General features: G+C 29.3%; 2 protein-coding genes and 1 long non-coding RNA gene across 7 annotated transcripts in view; all 3 read left to right on the forward strand.

Moving 5' to 3' along the window:
- Positions 1 to 18684, forward strand: part of LOC103576807 (serine/threonine-protein phosphatase 2B catalytic subunit 3) — a 133534-nt gene that overhangs the window by 78726 nt on the left and 36124 nt on the right. For 3 of the 5 annotated variants that reach the window (XM_014443235.2, XM_014443237.2, XM_014443238.2), the window contains exons 1-2: positions 9287 to 12771; positions 13220 to 13423. In XM_014443235.2, the coding sequence (XP_014298721.2) occupies positions 9477 to 12771; positions 13220 to 13423 (3499 nt within the window). In that variant the 5' untranslated portion in view covers positions 9287 to 9476. Of the gene's footprint in view, positions 1 to 9286; positions 12772 to 13219; positions 13424 to 18684 lie in introns of those variants that run through there. The other 2 variants (XM_053741388.1, XM_053741389.1) reach the window with 1 other exon arrangement.
- On the forward strand, positions 1084 to 4043 carry LOC103576809 (uncharacterized). The gene is made up of 3 exons (XR_549385.2): positions 1084 to 1160; positions 2214 to 2377; positions 2936 to 4043. It is a non-coding gene; the product is annotated as an uncharacterized LOC103576809 (long non-coding RNA).
- LOC103576808 (uncharacterized) lies at positions 4927 to 5660 on the forward strand. The gene is made up of 2 exons (XM_008557202.3): positions 4927 to 5484; positions 5573 to 5660. The coding sequence occupies exons 1-2, from the start codon at positions 5049 to 5051 to the stop codon at positions 5617 to 5619; spliced, it is 483 nt and encodes a 160-aa protein (XP_008555424.1). The 5' UTR covers positions 4927 to 5048; the 3' UTR covers positions 5620 to 5660.

Raw genomic sequence — 18684 nt, forward strand, 5'->3', positions numbered from 1 at the left:
CAACAGACGCGTTTAATTTATTAGGATACACGCCAGTTCATACTCATCAAGGAATAATCTTTACTTCATATTTTATCTATTTAATTATCTTTTAAAAATAATTTTCATAATTAATTAATTTTTTTATCATCATTGCGGGATAAGAATAAAATAAGTATATTTTTGACTCATCGATTACTAGATAATGCCGGTAGCCAATGTTGAAAATCAACATTAATTGTGATAATAGATTTTAAATGAGAAGGAAATTGTGCGATCGCTGAACTCGGAAACATCGTATTCAATTATTAATAGTCGTGGCCAGAGTAAAACATCCATAGGTCACATTAACTGGGTCATACTTACTTCCTCGTCCTTCGCACGACACTTCTTTGTTTTATTTTCATCATTATTATTATCATTATTTATATTTTTTTTTTTTTTTTTTTTTTTTTCATTTTGATTATCTCTTATCTTCCAACTTTATCTCGTCTCATCAACACGTTTTGTACTTCAATCAAGCAGCAAAACAATTGAAAAAAAAAAAAAGTTTTTTTCAATACTAGGGCGATTTTTTAAATTTATTAAATGCTGTGAAAAATATATTACGTTACTTTATTTTAAAAAGTTTAATTTTCTAAAGCTGCCACCTATCGGATTGCATGTCCAAACGTTTGACAATTCGTTCAGCTCGACTTACCGCAAGGGAAAAGTGATATCCGAACTAAACCAAGTACTGACAAACTAAAGTGGACTGGCCGACAGCCAATATCTGTTACTTCCATGATATCATATTGTAACGATAAATTTTACAGTATTTAAATACACATTCTATTTACGTTATCAATACTACACTTTAATCTCTGCCTTGCCAAAAAATTTAACAACTCAAAAAAAAATTTTGAATCCCATAATCTCCAATTGGATAAAATTTCATTCAAATTTTCTCGCGCTCAATCAATTTAAATGATAAATAATCGATTATCGATTGTTAATATCGTATCGATTTAATTTTGAATTATGATAGACACTACGACATCTTATTACTTGATTTACAATCATTAAATTACACCTAAGGATCATGATCCGACTTTATTACTTCTACTTACTAGTGTCCCAATGGCCAATGGGGCATGTCATATATTTTATAAAAATAAACAAGTTTTTATTTTATATAAAATGTAAGTATATAATAATTTTAAAAGTAAATTAAAAAATATAATAATTTATCTCAAGTGCTTTTTATAATTTTCGAGATAAAAAAGTTTAAAACTTTTATTTAAAAAGTTATTTTATTCATTTAAAAAATATATAAAGTTGTGTCACTTTAAATTTATTTTAAGTAAATTAAATTAAAATAAATGTGTATGTATATATTCATGCCCATTGTAAAAAATCATTTACTATTCATTAAAAATAAAAAAAAAAAAATTATTTTGTTATAGCCTTCAATTATAATTTCAAAATTTCCCATATAAAATTACATATACAGAAATAAATTTCTACATGATTGAATTTTGGAGTTGCATGTAATTTAATGGCTTACAAAAAAAGTCTTTTTGAAAAAAATCAAAAAATTGAAATTTTGAAAATTTTATAAATTAAAAAAAAAGTTGAAATTGGAAAAAAAAATTTTTTCAATTAATTTTTTCTAAAAAACTTTATAAAAAAGATATGATTGATAAATAAGTGATTAAAAAAAAATTTTTTTAATTTTTAAAAATAATTTTAAAGTAAATGATAAATTTTGAGTGACGCAATAAAATTATAATTGAGCTCCATAATTAAAAACATTTTTTTAAATTTATTCTAAATGATTGTGAATGATATTTACATACATACATAATTTACTTAATTAAAAATACAAAAAAAAAAAAAAAAAAATATATATATATCATATATATGATTGAATTAAGCAAAGAATGTCTTTAAAATTGGACTCATTTCAAAGACACACGTGTTTACACTAACGACAAATGGCAAGCAAGCCTTGACCTTGTTGTATTGTTGTATTAACTTATAAGTTTAACACAGTCTTCTTACAATAAAATTCACTATTTAACTAAATGCTAATAATGTTTTAAATAAACTCTATTTTTACGCCGGCTCAATAAAAACGTTAAATAAACTTAGCAACTGCAATAACTTAAAGAAAATAAAATAAATAAATAAAAAGCCTCGAAACTTTGACTACTACGTAATAGTGATTTAACAAATTTTATATGTTTTTACAGAGTCATGTATTATTTAAAACTTTAACGACAGTCTCATAGTTAAATATCTTGGTAATATTTAATGGATAATTTACGAGCTTTGGGAACTCGTTATGATCTAATTAACAAACTAATGTCTTTCATACTTTTATTGTTTTATTATTACATAAATTTTCATTCAAATGGTGAGTTGATGCGCTGAAAATGCGGTTTTCTTTTATATCATTTAGTAAAAGTTAAAAATAAAATTAAATAATAATTATTATTTAATTCAGTTAATAATAAATAAATTTAAGTCACAAGCCCGCATGTGTATTTTTGTGTCTATTTATATTTTATTTTTGGCACGAAAATCATCATCAAACTTTAGTCAGTAGACATGATAATTTTCCTTTTTTTTTTTTTTTTTTTTTTTTTTTTCATGAAATCATTTTATGAATTTTTAAAAAATAATTATTGGTGTGAAAAAAAAAATTTACACTGTAAAAAATCGAATGATTGTGGATTTTATTTAAATCCGCATTTACTCCAATTTTAAGTTTTAATATTAAAATAAACTTCCCTCTGGAGTAAATTTTACTCCAAGGGTATTAAATAAATAAACAATCATTTGCTCCGAATTTACTCCGAATTTAATCCGCGAATTTTTTTAGTGTAGTGGTAAATTTTTATTTAATTTTATTTTTAAACTTAATATTTTTTTTAAATTACGTATATATTAAAGCTAATGATATTGGGTATAGATTCACAAAAGGAAATCAATGGGTCGAAGGTAACTAACTCGACGACCGGAATATCTAGACGAGATGCTGGGAGGTCATCGACGTCTCGATACCGGGCAACGATTATTCACCGGAGATACTGTTTGAATAAATTTAAAGAATAATAACCACCGGAATAGAAGAACTCAAGCCGTAGAGCCAATAAAAACTCATAAAAAAAAAAAATATAAATTTAATTTAAAAATAGTTATCGCCGCACAATTAAAAAAAAAACTTCCACACTTAAAATTGCGTGTAAGTGTCAATTACAAAAAATATTTTTATTGAAGTGACAACATTTTAATTCTTGACGCTTACAGAGCAACAAACTTTTAAATTTACGACTATAGTTTTTAAAAAATGTTATTGATCACCAACACGGCAATTAAAATTAATTGAAGAATATTTGCGCCAATTATTTACGGTTATGAAACATACACTAGATATATTTATTTCATTATTATCATTATCACTATTGACATTATGTGATTATTATAATAATTGTTTTTTTTTTTATGACTCTTGCTGACTCTAATGAACGACAGAGAGATAGTTAACGTTATTACACGGAATTTACCCGTTAATTGTTTAGTATTACGATAATACGTAGGGATAAAATTCCCACAACAAAGTGAACCGGATAGTCTCTCATTTGATTCAAACGGCTAACACAATTTACGATCGTTATCTTTGTAGTAGAGGAATTGCGTTACTAGCTGATGCTTGCAATTGGAAACATTTACCCTCTTCTATCCGCAATTATTTATCCCCAAAATTATTGTATGCTCTTTCTCTCCTCCTACATTTTATCTTGATCGTAATTATTTTTCCACCGATTATCTATTGATTCATTGAGAATAGTATTTATTTTCTAACAATAATCATAATAATAATAATTATTATTCTTTGTTATATTTCAGTCCTTCAACTGTGATATTTCCAAAGAATGATAACTTTATATAAAAGATGTTTTTAATTTTCAACTAAAATTAATAATTAAAAATATTTAAATTATCTATCTGATTAATGAATCAGTATAAAGTTTTTTTTTTACAATTATTTATTGATAAATTTATTAATCATTTGTAAATATCACCAGATTATATTATTAAATAACTTTAATTAATTTTTTAGTAATTAAATTTTTATAAATGTCTCGAGGTGCTCCAGATAATTCTTTTAAAAATTTAAATTTTTAATAATAATTTTTATTTTTAACGAATTAAATTATACTGTCAATTAACAGTATAATTAATTGTACTGCAAGATAAAGTTATCAATTTTTCTTGTAAATTTTTTAAAATAGACTTAAGTCTTAAAAATTTAATTATGAGTGTTTGGTTAAATTTATATGCAATAGGTAATTTTATATTTATAAGATAGAAATAGTGTATGAATTTAAATTTAGTATATTTAGATTTTATAATTTTAGTTTAGGATAAAAATAATTATTTACTGTAGGTAAAATTATTTAATTAAATGGCAATATTATGTAACAACAGTTTTTAAGTCTAGATAAAAAATAAATAATAATTTTAATGAACAAAAAAAAAAAAACAAATAACTAAATTGGAAATTTTATTTTGATTTTTTGGAAATTATATTCATCTGATCATTGCAGAAATAAAGTAAAGAAACCGGGGGTAAAATGAGACATAATTTAAAAAAAAAAAATTTTTATAAAAATTAATGACCCATTTTACCTCAAAGTTAATTTTCCTATTTCAAAAAAAAAATTTAATAACAAACATAAAAAAAATTTTTTTTTACTGTAATTTCAAATTTCCCGCGCTGCCACGCTGACCAACTTGCCCCAGTTTTTTTTTTCTATTGAAAACTGACTAGTTATTTTTTAAGGAAAAATTAATTTATTTTGTGTCAACAATGATGACCCCGCCCTTACAGATCTGGGTAATTTAAATACCGTAAAGTTGTAATATTTGTTCGGTATTTGAAATATTTTCCGATAGAGCTAATGTAAAAAATAAACAGCAGAGCAAGTGTTGGTTGAGATATAAATTGTAACGAATTTTGGATACTATATTTACTGAGAAAGGATAAAAATACGAAGGTTAAAGTTCCGAAAAAAGGAGAAATGAGTGGTGAAAGTGATGATATTTGTGTGCTTTCATCTGTGGGAGAAGATTCTGCTGAGAATTCAGTAGATTGCTCAGCTAACATAAATTCTAAGGAACACAATGAAACTCGTGATACATGTGACGATTTGACCCAAAAGGAGCAAAGGGAAACGCTTTACATTCAAACTCGTCGGAAATTGAACAAAGTCAATCGCATTTCCAAGAGCACTCTGCCACCAGCCCCGAGAACTCCTTCTAAAAGTGGAGTCATCCTAGAATCCAGTCTTGGAAAATTCAAAGACATCCAAGCTATCTTTGAGAAAAATATTTTCAATAGTAAAAAGACACCGGGATCTCAATCACGGATTAAATTGTCGCCAAATAATATAACTAAAAAATTTTCTGATTACTTTTCCCTTCACAAATCTCCTCGTCGCTCATTGAATTTCTTGGGTAATACTTATACTTAATACTTTATTTTCAATTTATTCACCAGCAAAATAAAAATATAAATATTTAAATTATTTATTTTTTCTTTCAGAAGTTGAAAAAATGCCAGATCCTAAATTCAAATCCGAGGAAATTTAAAAAAATGATTTATAAATAAATGCATGAATAAATAATTAATTTGAAATTATTAATTTAATATTTCTATTATATACTTCAATCATGTATTTTTAAAAAATAATCTTTCATTAAAAGTATAAATTTATAAATTTCATAATTATTATTATTTGTTTTTTTTCTATTGAAGCAATTAAATAATTTTAATCAGACAGGAAGTGATAAAATAAAATAATTATGATTTCACTATATAATTAAATTACTAAGTTGGTAAGACTGACCAGCCAAATATAGTTACTAGGACATTGCTAATGACTAATCATCATTAAAATAAACGTCCGTAACTACTGCGTCCATTGCAGCTAACAATAAATAATTATTAAATTGTATTAAAAAATTAAAACCATCTGCAAAAAGTGATTGCGAGTGTTAATAAATAAATGAAAAAAAATTAAAGTAGTAAAATAATTACAGTAATTAAAAGTAATTCAGAAAATTAAAACAAAAAGTACAGTTATGGCAGGGACACCACCTGAATTAAAAAAGATCTTTTTCCCCTTTGCAACAAGTAAACCATCAAATTCCGACGAAAGCTCGTCAGATGATAAACTGATCGACAATAAATTCTTTTCATTATTTGGCAATAATTCAAAGGGATCATTAAATAATGTGTCGGGTGGTAGCGACAATAATGGAGAAGACATTGAAAGTTTGAGAAAAACTAAATCAGAACCAAATTGTTCAAATTTAGTTTCCGAATTTGAACAAGTTACAATAGAAGAGCACGAGGTGAGTGATTCTATTGAAGAAATCACCGAGGAATCAAGTGGCCAAGATCCTCTGGGTCAAGACGAACCAGCTGCAAGTGGTTTAGACAAATCAACTGAAGACAACGTGGTCCCAGAGTTTCTAGAAAGTTTGAAACTCAAGAGAAATTCATCATCTTTCAAGCGTAAAAAATCAAGCAACCAAGATCAGCCATTGTCATCAATGAAGCCTAGTGATTACGATGAAACACTTGATAACACAACAGAACATTCAAAAGCTATGGATTTGGCTGAGCATAACGACAGCCCGAAACGCGTTAGAAAAATAATTACCAACGAAAATGATCCGTCTTCTTCAGTGTCACGATTGCAATTTGACGGTTTTGAATCAAACGAGCCAGTTAATTATTTACAGACACCAAGTGCCATTGCTGAAGGATCGAGTGTCGGTGAAGCTGGAGATCAATCATCACAATTAAATGATTCAGATATTAAAAATAATCGTTATTCTAATGCTTCTACTGTGGAGTTTGATGAAGTGTGTGATAGCTAGACGTTACTTTATTTGATCAATCTATCAATTTATATACCAGATACTCTGCAAATACAAGTTACGTTTATTGTTATTATGTAGTCAAACGCAAAGCTTTTATATACCTGAGTCACAAAGGAAGCAAGAAGTTTGATTACATTTTATGATAATTAAGAAGTCGAGGATACACCGAGAATGATTAATGAAGACTCGACCTACAAGTATAATGAATTTTCAAGAGTTCAGTTCATTGAATCAAACTAATAATTATAGGAAATTTAAATTAAAAGCTTTCTTTTCATTTTTTTTTTTTATGTAAGATAAATTGATAGGTTTTAAAAAAATTGAGGATATTTAAAAAAATATTGAGTATTGATGATGATAATTATGAATTTTTATGTAATTTATTACTTATGGAATGTAAGAAATTTTTTTAATGTCAACAATTTTGTTAAATATTTAAAAAAAAATTTAATGTGACATAAATGTCAATTTAAAATTTTTTACGTATTTATACTTTTGATGTACGATAGGTGTAATATTTTTTATGGGAATTTTTGTAATAATTTATTGCCCATGAGTTTGTATTTTATTACTCGTGTATTTTTATATTTAATGAATAATATGAATTTAAATGAATTATTTTTTAAGAAGATTAAATCATGAATAAAATAAAAAATGTTTATAAATAATAATAGTAATGAATGTAATCAGTTTTTGATTTATTTAATATAAGTGGCCATCGTGTATTAATAAAAATTTTTTATAGTTGATAATTATTTATAATTCAAAGTAATAAAATGTCATCCTCTCACATTTGTAATTTTATTTGTTTATAATGAATATTGAATGAAAATTCCGAATGCATTCAATTTAAAAATGAATGATGTAACAGACATAAAAATTTTAAATTATAAATAAATAGAGTAAATATTTAAAAAAAAAAAAAAAATTTATAAAAAATGCACTTATTAATTTAGAAATTTTTTGAATGGGCTTTTTTTAAAAATTTTATTTCATTAATTATTTACTCTATTTATTTATAATTTACAATTTTTCTGATGTCTGCTACATTCATACTCATGTTTAAAAAATATACTCGAAATTTTTGATCTTTATTAATAATTTATTAATTATTTCCATTACTTGCGCGGTAAATTTAAAAATTTCATAAATAAATTATTAGAAACTGAAAAAAAATTTTAAATCGTAAATCAAAATAAAATGGCGGCAGAATATGAAAAAATATTTAAAATATTAAAAAAAAACACTTGAATGTTTGAACAAATATTGATACTGACTGCCGCTATCGAACCGTCAGTTGTTACAAATTAATCGATTTTGCGTTTCATTCGACCCCTCCCCCCAATATAGCAAAAATTTGAACGGCGAGGACAGCGACGTGCAGTAGCGCCAACTTGGCGCGAAATTTCAAAATTGAAATTTAATTATTTTATTAAAAATTATTCGTGTCAATAATTGTATTAATTAGGATACATTTATAAATGATTTAGCCTAGCTCTCGATACATAGCAACGCTTAGCTAAAGCTAGAGTTCGAGCTTTTTCGAATGCACCCAAATTAAAATTCGTATGGTAAATAAAATGGCGGCAGAATATGATAGAAAAATAATTAAAAAATATTAAAAAAAAAAACACTTGAGTGTTTGAACAAACCTTGGCGGGGAAATAATATGCAGAAGGGTGTCCAAATACACTTGGAGATTTGAATTAAATTGCTCCAAGTGTATTCCAGCTAAAAAACGTCACTTGACTGCTATTTCCCCACCAGACGATGCCAGATGATTTTGGTCAGGAACTTGGAAGTCATCAGCCATCAGCATCTTACACTAGCACTGAACTCTTAATACTTTTCACTAGCACTGAATACTCAACATGACACCACAATCACTTTGCACAATTTAAATTAACAAAAAAAAAATTTTACAATCACTGCACAATTTTACACGACTTAAGTTCAATACTGCGTTTCAATTCAAACGTAAAAAAAATCTGGACTACTGCTGCCATTACATCGATGATACTGACTGCCGCTATCGAACCGTCAATTGTTACAAATTAATCGATTTTGCGATTCATCGACTGCCCCCTCTAGCAAAAATTTGAACTTCGAATACAGCGCCGCGCAAAAAATAAAAAATCCACATTTTTTAATTTTTATTGTACTTACATTTTATTTTTTACTATAAAATTTTCAAAATTGACACTTTTCAAATATATTCACACTCATCATAAATTATCTAATATATATAAGTATATTTTTATTTAAATTATTTATTTCGTTGAAAATTCAAATTATAAGGTTGGTAAAATTGTAAAAATAAAAAAAAAAAGCACAAGTTCTGAAGGTGACGACAAAAAAAAACGTCTGTTACTACTACGTCTATTGTTCGCGAGTGCTTCAGTATTTAATCAATCATTAAATTGTTTATGAATAAAAAAAAAATAAAACCAATTTAAAAAAGTGTTCCCGAGTGTAAATAATAATTTATTATAAATAAATATCAAGTAAATTTTAAATATTTATTAAAACAATAAAATTTAGTTAAACAAAAAGTCAAAATGGCGTACCGCCAAGTGCCTCCAGTGATGGAGGACACGCCACAAAAACCAAAACGTATTTTTTTTTCTTCTGAAGATGATAAAAAAGAAGCAACTGCCGATGATGACAATCCTCATCATCATGACGACTCAATGTCAACGGACACACCAAATACGTCCATTGATGCAGGAGTTGATAAATCTACAGGATCAGTTCATCAGAATTTGTCACCGGTACGTGAAAATATTAAAACATTTTCCGGAGAAAGTCCGTCAATGGACATGCTGATAAGACGTATGACTCGTCTTGGTTTGAAAACTCCCGTCATTCAGCTCAAGTCAAGAAGATCATCGCTGATGAACCGAAGCTTCATGGAAAATGTTGAAGACCAGCAAGATGTCCAGGAGTCAAGCCAAGGAACTTTCAAAAAAACACTTTTTGATTCATCAATAGCTGAAGAAAAATCACCGTCTCAGTCACTGAAAATTGATGATGATTATCTTAATGCCGCACTGGAACGCACTCACGCGCATCGCAAACGTTTGTCTGAGCGGCCATTTATTTCAGAATCTTTTTTATCGACTGATTTAATTTCCTGGGATAACTCAGCGTCACCAGAAAATATAAATGATAATAAACCGCGTGATGATAACGTTATTGTCAGCGGCAGCACATCTGATGTCCAGGAGAATTTACTAAAAGATTCTGGTATTGATGCTGCAATAAAAGTCGATGACGCTGACGGTGATGGCCGAGGTCTTGAAAAAGTTGAGAGTCCACTCAAACAGTCCGCGACGTCAACGCCACTTCAGTGTCTTCAATTAGCGGGCACTCAAAATAATAATTCGGATTTAGAAGAGAGTCTTGTTTATGTATCACAGATCTTGTTTTACTTGGCCCAGGTTAACAAAAAATGTTCAATGATAAATAAAATTTATTCTAAATGTGAAGATTTGTCAGCAGAGGTTGATAACGATGAGCTTGCGGATAATGATGATGGTAAAGTTATATTACAAAATGCTATTGATGAAGCTGTTGGTGATTTATTGGAGCCACGTCAACAAGAAGTGGTTCGTAAAAGTTTTTTTAAAAGTTTTAATGAGGAATGCGTTAAATTAATTGATGATCCTGGAGAGTTTGATAAAAATAAATCTTTCAAAGCTGATAAAAATGAGTATCAAGATTTTCAAGCAATTAGAAAAATAAAATCTGAGCCTGATTGCTCTAGTTTGGGCTCTGCTTTGGAAAAAATAAAAGCTGCTACTATTGTTGAAACTAGAGATGAAGAAGAGTCAAGAGATCCAGATGCTGGTCAAGACAAATTAGCTACTGCTGACCATTTCAGTAAAATTACAGGTCACAGCTTCATCCCAGAGGATCAAGCTTCTTTATCTTCAATAATTAGTGATCAAAGTCCAAAGTCTTTTATAAAAACACCAGCTGATACTAAGGATCATCAATCAATGTCATCAATGCAGTCCAGTTATTCAAGTGAATCGATAGCTGGTGAATTAAATCCAGGAGCTTCAGAAACTTCAAGTCTTTCAATGAATTACGATAGTCCACGAGCTCTCAAGAGATCTAGTTCAATTGATACCAAAGACCATCAATCATTATCATCATTGCATTCAAGTAATTCCAGCGAATCAATGGCAGCAGATTTTATTCCTGAAAATCAAGAACCTTCGAGTTTACTAGTCAACATTGGAAGCCCAAAACGCGTAAGAAAGATGAGTACAAGTGTTCCTAAAAATTTACCATCGTCTTCATTCTCCCAATCGCAACTTGATGATTCTAATTCAAGTAAATCAGTATCTAATTTACAGAGCGTAAGTACGTGTGCCAATCAGGGATCCAGTGTAGAGCAAGATCTGTCAGAAGCTGCGTCTTTGCTGCTAGATTCTGATGGAAGCAAACATTCAAATCTTTCTACGAATAAATTTGATGAACACTATCCTAGATTTTCTGAAGCTTCTACCTTTGATTTTGACAGACGCTCGCCAACGAGAAGTCATCATTCCGCTTGTAGCTTTCGGAGATTCTCTCCAAACAGGCGCTACAGCAATGCTTTTAAATTTGATGCTGGTGCTGTGAGTATCGAGCAAGACAGTGGACCAAAAGGCTTGATGGTACTAGAAGAAGAAGAAAATCCAAGTCCTCAGTTGATGCCAGCACGCCCGTTTCCGTCTGGTGATTTCGGTCATTTTTACTTTAGTCCTGGGAATCAGTTTCTTCTTGCTAGGGATGCTGGGGATGATGAAGGAAAGGATACTTCGAGTATGATCGTCGAAGCAAGTACGTCTGAACCAGCTAGTATTAATGATCCAGCTGAAAATGTCAGTCTACTAGACCAGTCTTTCAGTTCAAAAGATTCTATTGATTTCGATGCTTCTAATTTTGGTCTCCAGTTCAGCAAATCTGACATACTTTGCGATCCTCTGGAAATGGAAAAAAATTTAGCAAAAATTGATTTCAAAAAGTTAGGTCTTGAAAATATTTCAATGACCGAGACTGAAGGTGAGTCAAAAAATATTAATAAAATATGCAGTATTGAAGTTACGGAAATTGAAGATCAATCGTCAACTAATTCACCTGAATCGGAAAGTATGGAAGCAACTGGAATTGAAGATGAGTCAAAAACTTCCCATGAATTGGAAAGTATGGAAATGACTGGAACTGAAGATGAGTCAAAAAATACTGATGAGTTGGAAAGTATGGAAGTAACTGGAGTTGAAGAAGAGTCAAATAATAGTATTGAATTAAAAAACATCGAACTAATTGACGTTAAAGGTGAATTCAATAAGACAATAGAATTAAATGACTCTGTCGAAGTATTGGTAAAAGAATCAGCAGCTTTAGGAACAGAAATTGCCGTTCAAAATTTAGACACATCGAATCGTACAATTGATCTGGATTCCACGGTGGAAATAAAAGATGATTCATTCGTGTCGCCGATGGAAACTTCTTTTGGGCCTGACGGAGACGAACAATTAAGCTCAGTCATTGACTCTTCAGCCGTAGATTCAGCCAACACCACAGCGTTTTACGACGCACTTGAATCGCTTGATAACTCGGAGCTAGAAGAATCGAAGCCTTCGACATCCAGCTCCACTGATGTTAAATCTCCCAAAACTCCGACCCCGCGGTCGAGAAGAAAAGCAGTGAGTCTGTTCAAGAAATTAATGCAAAAAACTCCTCATTCAAGTTCAAAACCCATCGCGTCATCGACTGCCGTTGAAGATACTGACAGTTCTATTTCAATAAAATTTAATCAGTCTGAAAAACAACCAGCGCCTGTTTACAAGAGAGCTGAAGGTTTCATTTTTAATTTTTATTTTTTTAAATATTTTACAGCCGGGATCTACTTTGGGACAGTCGTTAGCCGACACTAAATTTCTATTGGTTACTTAAATTATTAATTCTACCTGCTTTAACTTACTTCGTCATTGGTTAATAATTTCCCTCTCCCTCTCTCTCTATCTATTCTAAACTAATTATCAGGTAGATAAAATACTGTGTCTAATTTATAAAGGTCCTTGACCATTAGAACTTTGGTATCGTACCAACTAAGTCTCAATGACGATACAGGTTTCAGGGTATAGAATTAAATTTTCTCGGCAACTTAAACTTTGAATAGTATTAACCGCGAAAATTAAAAGTTGGAAATTTAAAATAATTATTCAAATTAAATTAAACTTGTTAATTTATAAATTAACATTTATGCAAAAAAAATAAATAACGAAAATAAAAATTGTGTTAATAGGTGTGCCATTTCCACCGTCTCACAAACTGACAGTGGCAGAGGTCTTCGATGCACGAACAGGAAGACCTCGACCAGATGTACTCAAGCATCACTTCATCCTTGAAGGAAGAATTGACGAAGCGGCAGCACTGCGCATCGTCAATGATGGCGCTTCTCTCCTACGATCCGAGAAGACAATGATTGATATCGAGGCTCCAGTAACTGGTAAGTCATTACCGCAATTCCCAGTATAATAAATAATAATTATCATTAGCTACTTAATTTTTTTTTTCTGATAAACCAAAAAGCAATAGACATTATATCAAGTATTATTTGATCACTTAGTGGCGGTGATTAAAGTAAATCACTTATCGTTAAGAAATAATTATTTTCCTCTGAAATACTTAGCACCTCTTTTATTATCATCATTATCATTATCATCACTATAAATATGGTTCTTTTTTTTTTTACTCAGTACACTCATTTTTTTTTCTTTACCCTCGGACTCAATGCTCCATTATCATTTTCTTCACATCGATTAACGGTTAAGGACAAGCCGCACTGAGTGCTGGTATCTTCGGTGACACTTGCAGTGTAAACTCCGTCTGGAGTTGCTATCATAATCCATATTATATTATATTATATACATACACTATATACTATATAGTATATTAAATTATACTAGAGATAATCCAATAAGGCGTGCATACAGTTCTCGCTCTAGTAACGGCCTTGACAAAATTCATCCAGTTCTCCATCTGATTATCCCTTGTCTAGATAAATGTATATATATATATATATATATATATATATATATATATATATATATATATATTTGCAAGTATAGTGTCTAATAATAATAATAATAATAATAATAATAATAGTAAAAAAATAACATGAATCAATAATTGATATTAATTAATATGCGCTTGTAACAACATTACGATTGAGAATTTAATTAATTTGAAATTTATCGAATTGCTACTATAGGTAATTTAGGGCAGAACATTGTATGTACTTGTAATTAATTTAAATTTCAATAATAATTGATGATAAGAGCGCGAGCTATGCAATATTAAGCATATTTAAATAATGTGTTTTGTGTAATTTCAAATGATTTGTTAATTTAATATCCACTTATTCTACTTTAAATGTCAATGAAAATTTTTATGTAGAATCAAATATTTATGATACTGAAATTTGTAGACAATTAATAATTTTCGGATTTTTTTTCACCAATAAATTACAACAAAAAAAAACTAAAAATATGCATGCAGAAAATTTAAAAAACTATAGGTGCAATTTTGTAAAATATTTTTTTTTGTAATTTATGATTTTTTAAAAAATTCAAAATTTATTAGACGTCTAACTTTAGTGTTAATTAAAATTTTTAATTTTTTATGGGAGAGGTGATAATTTGATGAAGTTAATTTTAGTAAATTTATTTATGAACTGATAGACACTGATGAGGGGACAGTTGATTGAATGAAAACACAAAAATATTTAGAAAATTATTTTAGTCTTGTAGTTGAATTGAGAACTTTTTTTTTACTAACGTGAGAACTGAGTTTTTAATCTTCACACCTAGATACTCAACCTGTTTCGGTAATTTAACCAGTAATAGGCCTCTTGTGACACAGAGCGTAAAAAAAAAAAAGTTTAAAATTTTGTTACAAATTTTCTATAAAATCCGCGAATTAATAGTAAGCGATGAAGGGAAATTGCGTAATTAAATAAGAAAGTTTATTTTGAACCTGAAAAAAAATTAAATAATAAAAGGATTTAAGTGCTGGAGGAATTAGTAAAGAAAAAAAATTAAGTTTAGGATTTTCGTGTAGTATGCGTTTGCAGTACTGGTGAAAAGGTTAATATAAAGAAAACGGGGAGCGCATATAGTGGAGAGTTGAGTTGAGTTGAGTTAGTGAGTAGGTTTAGAGAGTTTGAGTGAGGGAGAAGGAGAGTTGAGTGTGTAAAGGGTGAACATGAGAATAAAGCTAGTGTGGAAGCACATTAAAGCACACTGGTGCTCAAACTGGGTCACGGTTTTTTAGTTTTAAAACCCGGAGCGAACCCCCAAGTGGAGCACTAAAATCCATTGATTCATTTTTAAAACTCTTTTTACAAATAAATTTTTACATTTGCTTTATAAATTCAGATTTAACATTCATTACAGCATGCGCACTTGGTACTTTTTTATTTTTTAATTTAAAATAAAAAAAAATACCCCAAGGAAAAATGATAATCAATATGAGCCAATATATGATCATACATAAATTACCATATATAAAAAAATGTTAAGTTAATATTTTATATATTTTGAAATTGAATATTTTTTTTTTCTTTCGCTTGATTTGAAATTCAAAAGGACAAATTTATTTTTATTTACTTGAATCGATGGTGAGGCAGTTAATTAAAAATACTTAAGGGTCACAAATGAAGTCGGTTAATTTCCCAGCTCTCGAGAGAGGCATTGAAGAGAATTTAAAAAAAGTAATATAATTTTTATTACGAGATGAAATAATATATAAAGAAGTGCATCAGTAGTGAGTGACGAGCTGAGTCAGCCAGAAGCGGGTGAGCCAGAGGTTGAAATATACTGATGGTGGTAAATGAAAAGTCGTTAGCTCGGGGCGGAATCTTTGCGTCGGGAATTTACACGGACTGAGTAAACATTGGAGCGAACTGTGTGCCTTTGACTTGCTCCGAGATTGAGGTCGACAACGCTGCCCGAAAGATGGAGAGAGATGGGAAATAAAATATAAAAAAGTTGCGGAAATAAAAATAAAAGGGAAAGAAAAGAAAAATATATATATAAGAAGGAAGTATTCTTTACCTGCTTTACCGGGGTCTTTTTATCTCTTTTCCCGGCAATTTCTCTTCAGCTACTCTTACTCTTCAACAGTCAACGGTCGAAGCTAGAGGGCACGTAGGATCCCAAGAATAACCAGACAACTCCCTTGAGAAGTCTCTCCCTGTATTCTTAAGGAAAAGAATAGTCATCCGCTTTTTTACGCCTTTCTTTTTTCATATATATATATATATAGATTGATAGATACAGATGTGTAGTTACTTGAAATAGTTAGCAATAGCAATAGCCATAGATGAAACAAACAAGTTCCTATTTTCCTTCCCCATGAGAAGATCCCAGTTAAACTTGAACTGAAAATGCCTTTGGTTTTATTTCTCACTCGAACGACGTACTCCAAGGTTCTTCAACGTTCATCCTGATGAGATACGCGAGAAAATAGGGACTTAAATGTACGAGCAGAGCGATCGCTTCAATCCCAATGCCCCGAAATTGCCTCGGGTAAAAATATAAAACAAAAAATAAAAAAATATATACTGTTAAAAGAATTCAATCTCTGTTGGCTGTATCCGCGATTTTATTGCCCGGTTTATATTTATTTAAATGTTGAATTACACTGACTTACAGTGCGCCATTGACGTAAAAGTAAATGATAAATAAATTTAATGCTTTTTTTTCGCAAAATGAATTTGTATGAAATTTAAAACTGACTGAATAGAATAAATAAGGGCGGGTTTTTAATTCGACTTTGTTTGTTTTTATTGTCGGAAATATATGTATATATGTGTAACGGTTATTGATGTCATTATGGAGATAAGAAGTCTCTCAACTGTAGAAACGGCACCTTGTAAGATTGTAGACTGGATTAAATCTAGTGACATAATCACAGTCTTGTGCTAAAATAAATAAAAAAAAAAACTTGAGACAAAAGTACTGGTTTTACAAGCTCTTGGTTTAATTTTTTAGCGGGTGTGCTGAGTTTACGGGGCTTTGCTGTGAGAAAAAAGGGCAAATTGAGTGTACAAGTGATAAAAAAAAAAATTACGGGATAAAATGAAATTCAAATTTTATTTAAATGTTAATTAAATCGTATTTTTACTTTTAAATAAAAATTGTCTTTGCGTGGATGAAAAATAAATTTAAAAATTTGAGTCAAGGGATTAAATCAAGTTGAAGAATTAAATTATCAAAATAAGAACGGGGGAATAAAAAGATAGTGAATTCAGTTGAACAAGATGTAGATTGATGCATAGATTAAACCAAGTGCAAGAGTCGCGGTGGCATAAGAATTGCTTATCGCTCCTCTCAATTTGCTTTACGTAACTTTCAGTGACGCCCGGCAGCCTGGTTTAATAATAGATTATTTAGAAGCGTCGTGCGAAATTCCAAACTATTAATAAAAAATTTAATACTCTTATACATCAAAGTGCAATCTCACAGTCGATCATTTTAATTTTTAATTTAACTAAAAAAAAAAATTCCTCAACTTCTGCCCTCAGACATTTAATAAAATATTTTTTTATTATTGATATTAATTTAAATAATTTAGTTCCTTAATTTTTACGATAAAAAGTTAAATCGATAATCGAGACTCAGTGAGTTTTCAGGGATGAAAATAAATAATTAAGTTCGTGATTTATTTATTTAATAGTCTCGGAAAATTGTTCTGGTAAATAATGGAGGATTGCGACCGCACTAACATTGTATTTTATTTTATTTTATTTTTATTTTTATTATTATTATATATAGTTTTTTTTTTATGACTCAGACATAAATGAGAATTGTGTGACACGAGTGCACAATGTTAGCGGGTTGAAAAGCTCTTACTCGCCTCCAACCCCTTTTCTTGCAACGGCAATCTATTTTTCGATCTTCGTCGCTCTGCACACTCGAGAGTCGCATTAAACTGGCACGCGAGGGTGTAAATTTTTGCTTATACTTTAGATACTAGTTACTAAGATTAAACTGAGCGTGTAAACTATTTGCATAATTTTTAGCATAATATAAAAAATTCTCTATAAAAAAAAAAAAAAAAAAAAAAAAAAAAAAAAAAAAAATTATAGATAAATTTTTATTCAGAAAAGTATAAAAATTCTACTAAAAAAAAATATAAAAAACTAACAAATAAATTTCCATTGAAGAGAAAATAAAAAATTCCACATATAAATTTTTATTTAAAAAAAAAATCTTTATAAATTTTAATGGGAAACTTTTTATTAAAAAATATGTAACATAAAATTTTTTTATTTAGTGTAAAGTAAAGGGGTTTTTTTTTTAGTGAACTATAAAAAAATGTTATTAAAATTTTTAATATATATATTAATAAAGGTAGGAAGCAAGTGTAGGATGGATATAATTTTATGGATAAAAGCAAGTAGGAGGTATCTGTCGTTAAGTCTCAACTGTGAAATGTCTTGTATTTCGCACGTGTCATATCAATCGATCGTTTTATCACGGTCTGTGTAATAAAGAAGACCTAAGCTCGTTCATCCCTCTCAGGCAATTCGTCGAGAGCCCATAAACTTTTGTCGAACTATGAAACTCTGTAGGAATTTTAGCGAAAGCATTGCCATAGTATAGAACTCGAATCACCCTCAACAATCTTCTTTCTCAGGGCAATCGTTACAACTCGATTGCCAATTTTTTTCTTTTTTTATATATTTGTATTTTTCTTCATTTA

The sequence above is a fragment of the Microplitis demolitor genome, chromosome 8 (genome assembly GCF_026212275.2).
Source record: "Microplitis demolitor isolate Queensland-Clemson2020A chromosome 8, iyMicDemo2.1a, whole genome shotgun sequence".
Classification (NCBI taxonomy): domain Eukaryota; kingdom Metazoa; phylum Arthropoda; class Insecta; order Hymenoptera; family Braconidae; genus Microplitis; species Microplitis demolitor.

What these genes read in the sequence shown, in the direction of transcription:
- LOC103576808 (XM_008557202.3), top strand. Translation starts at nt 5,049, where the DNA reads ATGAGTGGTGAAAGTGATGATATTTGTGTGCTTTCATCTGTGGGAGAA. An exon ending in TCGCTCATTGAATTTCTTGG is followed by an intron (nt 5,485 to 5,572) that starts GTAATACTTATA and finishes TTTTTCTTTCAG; the next exon opens with AAGTTGAAAAAATGCCAGAT.